At 42.9% G+C, this 6,022-nt stretch overlaps 1 protein-coding gene across 1 annotated transcript in view; it reads left to right on the forward strand.

Annotated features, from left to right (window-relative positions):
• Nucleotides 1–471: 471 nt before the first annotated feature.
• LOC104497003 (lethal(3)malignant brain tumor-like protein 3) overlaps nucleotides 472–6,022 on the forward strand; it is a gene marked incomplete at its 5' end in the record, with an annotated part of 26,167 nt that continues 20,616 nt past the window's right edge. The window contains 6 exons of the mRNA XM_010140210.1: nucleotides 472–560; nucleotides 1,786–1,890; nucleotides 2,425–2,560; nucleotides 3,022–3,113; nucleotides 3,957–4,108; nucleotides 5,137–5,213. Coding sequence (XP_010138512.1) covers nucleotides 472–560; nucleotides 1,786–1,890; nucleotides 2,425–2,560; nucleotides 3,022–3,113; nucleotides 3,957–4,108; nucleotides 5,137–5,213 — 651 coding nt within the window. The remainder of the gene's footprint in view (nucleotides 561–1,785; nucleotides 1,891–2,424; nucleotides 2,561–3,021; nucleotides 3,114–3,956; nucleotides 4,109–5,136; nucleotides 5,214–6,022) is intronic.

The following is a 6,022-nucleotide window of genomic DNA, read 5'->3' on the forward strand; positions in this document are numbered from 1 at the left end:
ATATTTAATATATAATATATTGAATATATATATGTAAATACATGCATATATAAAAAAATCTTGTGAACTGAACAAAAATCCACTAGGTTTTTAATTTGTTTTCGGTTTATTTCAGCCTTTTTGAGCTGCTTTTAGTTTGTATCTAACCCCTTATTCCTCTGTGAAATTAGGAGAAAAAATTATTGTCCACATTTTTAAGTTCCTATATCTTATCCCAACTTTACAGTAGCAACTTGCCAGCAATCCAGGTGCCACAATTCATTTGACCTGAGATATAATCTGGGTTTTTTTAATGAAAAATGAACACAGTGTCCCTACTACTGGAATTCAAACCTTTTGTCAAAAGCTGGGTGATGCTGACACCGGTGGGGTGCAGCAGAACAGTGTTGGTGTGCACGTGGGAGGAGAGAGGGCAGAGTCGCAGGCACCCAAGAGAAAAGTTCATTTTCCTCTTTGTTTTTGATTGTTCAGCTGCTTCTGTGAAGACGACGGGATGGAACTGGGCTGCCTACTTAGAAGCAGAACGGATGCCAGCTGCTCCCCTAAAACTGTTCAGAGAGGTCGGCAGCTTTTTGAACTCTCTTGCTATGTTTTTCCAGGCAACTTCACAGAATTACTAAGGCACGGGAGGCAGGGTTGGAGATGACCCTCAAGCCAGCAGTGACGTTTATGAGTTGTTTTGGTGCAAGCAGGCAGTAAAATACCCCATGTTTGTTTCCAGCCCTCAAGCATGGTGGAAACAAACATCTGCCCTGTGAGTCACATCCCAAACCAGGCTGTAAAACTGCTGGTTGAATCTTACTCAGAAATAAGCAATGATTGTTCCGCTCTGCTTTGGGTGGCTCTGGATAAATGGGCTGTCAGGCAATCTCCAAGATGGCATAATGTCTTTCATATGTCCTGTGCTTCGTCTGAGGTTGTAAAACACCCCTTCCAGGCTTCCTCTGTAGAAAACTGAAGTCAGTAGCTCTGTGATTGTGGTGGGTTGTGTCAGTGAGAAGTGACTGTCAGAGAGAGAGTGGAAGTTGTGTTCATTTGTGGTCTGAGGCATTGAAGGTGGGAGAGGATGAGTTTAGCCTTGGTGAAGCTGCTTCTGCGCTCCAGTGCATCAGCCCACATTAAAAGTTCAGTTCCTAGTAAGCTCTTCAAAGCCAAGGGCTGTTGGCACCTTCCAGAGCGAGATGAGGAGGAACGTCAGGTAACTGCAGCAGATGTGATGAGCCACGTGCAGTTCCAGTTCTGATTTCTCTTAAGCCTTTACTACAGATGTTTACTTTAGATTAAGACTGCAAATAAATGAAACCCCCAACTGTTTTTTGGAGTGACTATGTAAACGGGCTCCAGATCAAACATGTCTTGTCCCTTTTTCCCTTGGAAGATGAGAAGTTCCCTTTTGGGCTCACCTCGTGCTGCCACAGTGCTTTTAGTTTTCCTGGCTCTTTATTTCCAGCACTCCTGCATCGGGCTGCAAAGTGGCTTCTTTTCTGTTCAAGTAGAGCCCATTTCTGTGTCTGCTGGAAGATCGGTTCAGACGTGCTTGCAGCAGGCTCATGGTTCAGTGTTTTTGAGAGATTAATTAGAGTAACAAGTAAATCTGCAGTACGATGATCACGCCGTTATTGATCTCGGTACCCACACCTGCCTGTTAAAGCAGCAATCACTTAGTGATTGAATTTTCTTCTCTAAGCTGAAAATCTGAAGCCTTAAGTGTATCTGATGACTGCTCTGCAATAGATTTTGTCTTTAGGAATTAAAAACCTGTTTCCTTCTTCCCCCCACTCACAGTATCAGTCATTCCCACATGGCCGAAATGGATTTAAAGTTGGAATGAAACTGGAAGGGCTGGATCCTGAACACCCCTCTCGATTCTGTGTTCTCACAGTGGCTGAGGTAGTTGCTTTTCCTGTCTTTGGTTCCAAAAGTCTAGGGTTTTTTCAATAAGAAGTAGAAACATAAGAATATTAATACTTAATGAATACTCAGGAGGAGCTCAGGTGATGCTGGTTAAGGATCTCTACCTGCAATTCTACTGTCAGTTTTTTCCAACTGTAATTCACAATAGTAAACCCATTAATTGTATGCACTATTAGGCCTTAGTTGTTAGGATATGTAAGCAAGTCAAAATGCATTTATGTTGATCTGATGTAGACACAGACGTTCCTGGGCTACATTTGCACTCCAGATACTGTTGCCCAGGCATGTGGAATAGGAAGCCAGTGAAGTTCCACTGACCAGTTTTATTTTCAACTGTTTGAAGTGAGGAAAGAGGGGTGTGGAAACTGGGAAGCAGAAATGATGAAAAATAAAACTAGACTTTAGAGAAATAAATGAGATCGTACATTTGCTTTTATCTATACATCCAAATACAGATGATAGTGCTTTTCTTCAGCTTCTTTGTGCTAATCGGAGCTCCCCTGCTTGTAGGTGCAAGGGTACAGGATGCGGTTACACTTTGACGGTTATCCAGAGTGCTATGACTTCTGGGTTAATGCTGACTCCTCAGACATCCATCCTGTTGGCTGGTGCGAAAAAACAAGCCATAAGCTGCTCCCTCCTAAAGGTATGAAAGAAGACTAGAATGGTGTGCCAGAAACCATTAATCCTGCTAAGAACTTGTCCTGGCTCTGCTTGTTTCAGTTGTAGTGTGATTTCATTGTGGAGCTCGATCTCGAGTGGCGGAACTAAGGGAAGAGGCGTAACTAAGAAGGTGAATTGCAGAAGAACAAACCACCTTCCTTTTGATAGTCCCAATGATTGACGTTGTCAGTCAAACTAGAAACTCTAAGCCAGGAGTTTCTTTGGGGTTCAGAACTTGCTGCTTTTCTCAATTTCCTAGAAATATTTGAAATTAATGATTGGACATTAGGCTGAAAAAGAGTGAGAAGTTCTAGCTGAAATGCAGAATCCCTGAAGATTGTTCTCATGCAAAGATCATATTCTTCCCACGTAATCTGCATTTCTGAAAAAACAGTCAGAATGTAACGGGCCTGCACAAGACAATCTTTTTATCTTTCTTTCTAGGGTACAATGAGGGAGAATTTAATTGGACTTATTATCTGAAGTATTGCAAAGCTCAAGCAGCTCCAAGAAGCCTTTTTAAGACCCTCAGTGCTGTAAGTGGTGATGTTGAATACAAGATGTTTCTGATAGGTCGGAGGCTAAGTGAGCGTTCACCAGAATATTTTCATGTGCTTGTGTCAGAGGTACAACCATGGTACAATCTGATGCAAACTGCTTCCTGTTGTGATTTATTTTCAAGGTGGGAAAGTAGTACAATTTTTCTTCCTTTCCTCAGCCCCTGGCTTTCCAGAGAGAGAATTTGTATTTCCTCTCCTCCTTAATACTGGAGGAAGAGATTTACTCTACCATTTATTAAATATATTACAATGGTCTGTTCTGCTATGTCCCTACAGTCAAGGTATTTGTGTCGCTTTTCTCTAATTTAATCACTTCCAAAATAATTTCTGGTTTCCAGCAGCATACTCGTGTGTGTCAGGGGATTCATTATGAGCCTGTGGATCTTGAGCATTATTCATCCTTCATCCACGGTTGGTTTATGTTTTGTTGTTAGCCTCAGCTCCCATATAACACTCCCTCCCATTTGGTGTCACTCAGATGACGCAGAGTCCATGGTCTGGCAATTTGATGCTGCACGTGGACGGAGCGTTGACTCCTGCAGGATCCCAACAGTGGAGCTCTGCTCTGCTTCCCTGTGCCTCAGCCTTTGCGTCTGTGGTGTTCTGTACCTGGAGATTCTGTCACTCAAGCTACAGCAGCTCCTTTTCAGATATAGTAGTGATCAATCTTTACTGTAGACCTCTTGCTAGTAACTTATCCTAAGTTTTGGTCTGTGAGTTTCGAGGTTACAACCTGCCACAAATGAGTTTATAAAGGTAATTTAAATGGCCTGACCTAGAACGTGGCTCATTTCCTTTTCCTGATGTCCTGCTCCTCAGCTCGTCACTCCCTCTGGTTTTCGTCCGGGAATGAAACTGGAGGCAGTGGACAAGAAGGATCTGTCGCTGATGTGTGTCGCAACCATTGCAGACATGGTGGACAACCGCCTGCAAATTCATTTCGATAACCGGGATGAGAGTTACGACTACTGGTAAAGACATTCTATTTCTAACATATGTCTGTGGTTTGTTTCACTCTTCCACTAAGGGCAATATCTATTATTTTAAATGTAGTCACTAAGGTTGCGATCTTAAATCAATTTTCAAGCATCTGAATAATTACTGTGGGTTTTTACAAAGCACCAGATGCCCAGTAACTTGCCCTGCTGACTGACTGCTCATCACTGGGCTCAGTGCAAAACTGTTTATTTTTCAGAATAGGCACCGCTTTGGTGGCAACTTGGTCTTTTCTGTCTTTGCCATAAATAGGTCATGCAGAGCAGTTCCCATTTGCAGGACTTCAGATCTTGTTCCTTTACCGTTTTAGCCTGTGAAGCTTTGTTTCCGCTCCACGTTTGGAATTTGAAAATTGTAATGCGAAACACAAGCAAACAAAACTTCAAAATGCAGGTTGGCTGAGAACACACAGGTTTTTTCCTAGATCTGAAAGACTACTTTGGTCCCTTCCTTGGAGCGGGAGTGACAAAAGGGACTGTCTCAGACTGGCCCATTGCCTCCGTCGGGGACTCAGAAAGTCTAAACACGCAATAAAATCGGGAACCAGGCAAACTACCACAGGGTTTCAGCTGGAATTAATGGGTAATGTGCAGTTCTTGGCAAAGACCTTAAAAATAATTCCGCTTCTTCTGCAGTAAAGATGTTTCAATTCAGGACCAGAGTTTGGGTCTTGTTTCTTTGCTTCCTCTGCATTTCAGTCTGGGTGATCTATGTCCAGGCTGAACTGTGGTTGGTACCGTCCATGTGTGGGAAGCTTTTTGTTGGTGGTTTTTTTAAAGCACCAGACATTCTTCTGTGTGTTGCCCTGTCTTTTGGGGCAGCTCAAATGCCTTGACAACTTGGCGTTATGAATTTGAACGAGGTAAGGCTTGCCTTTTACATCACCATCACACCCACTGAAAGCATCTGCTAACCCAGCGAAGACGAATCAGACTGCATTTGAAATGCTGCTTTTCTTTTCACTTTAAAATTGACTGGTGCCAACTTTCCCTCTTTGATTCAGGTGTGAAGCGAGCAGCCCCTATATTCGTCCTGTTGGCTACTGCCAAGAAACTGGAACCCCACTGACAACACCACCTGGTATGTTGAAAGTGAGACTTATTTCTTGCCTCAGTAAAAAAAAACCCTTCGAGTTTTATCTGCCACATGATGACGTATTTGAAGTTCCAGGTTCCATTCAGAACTCTTCTCTCTACTGACTGAACAATATTATTGTTAATATTTTGTCACTGCATTTTATTTTGTTTTACGGCTTTTCCCAAAAAGTGGAACAGTAATCGAGTTTCATTTCAGAAGGGAAAGAACTTTCAAATATTGGCAGCATTTCCTTTAAGGTGAGCTGGAAGAAAGAGGAATCAGTGTCGTGATTTCATAGACGGTAAGATGGAGTTTCTGGAAATAAAGGAGTAACTGAACCCACATCTCTTCCTGCTGCACTGGAACTCAATAAAAGACGAGAATGGCAAATGAAAAAGGACTGGACCTACAGGAAAATCGGTGTTGGTTTTAGGCCTTGGAAGTGCTTGTTCACCTCAAAAATAACAAAAGTGAAAAACTGATGTCTGCTGTTTGCTAGACTGACAGCGCTGGAGGAAGAATTTCTGTAATTACTGCAGATCAAGTTTAGCAGAGTGGGTGGCACTGCAAGATCGCTCTGCACTGGAGAAATTGGTTTCTGTGCCTTTGCAGAGGGGGTTATAAACATTCCTATTCCGCAACACCGCATCTGGTCCTGCTCCTGGAACGTGCAGCAGGGCCATGGCAAGCAGCTCCTGTCCTCAATCCACGACTGCCTGTGCCCCCAGCAGAATCTGCAGTTGATTCTGATTTCTCTGCTGAGAGATTTATGCGCAGCTATTTGCAGACTGTCCTGTGTGTTTAGTCATTGC

Source organism: Buceros rhinoceros, unplaced genomic scaffold, assembly GCF_000710305.1.
Source record: "Buceros rhinoceros silvestris isolate BGI_N320 unplaced genomic scaffold, ASM71030v1 scaffold9127, whole genome shotgun sequence".
Classification (NCBI taxonomy): Eukaryota; Metazoa; Chordata; class Aves; order Bucerotiformes; family Bucerotidae; genus Buceros; species Buceros rhinoceros.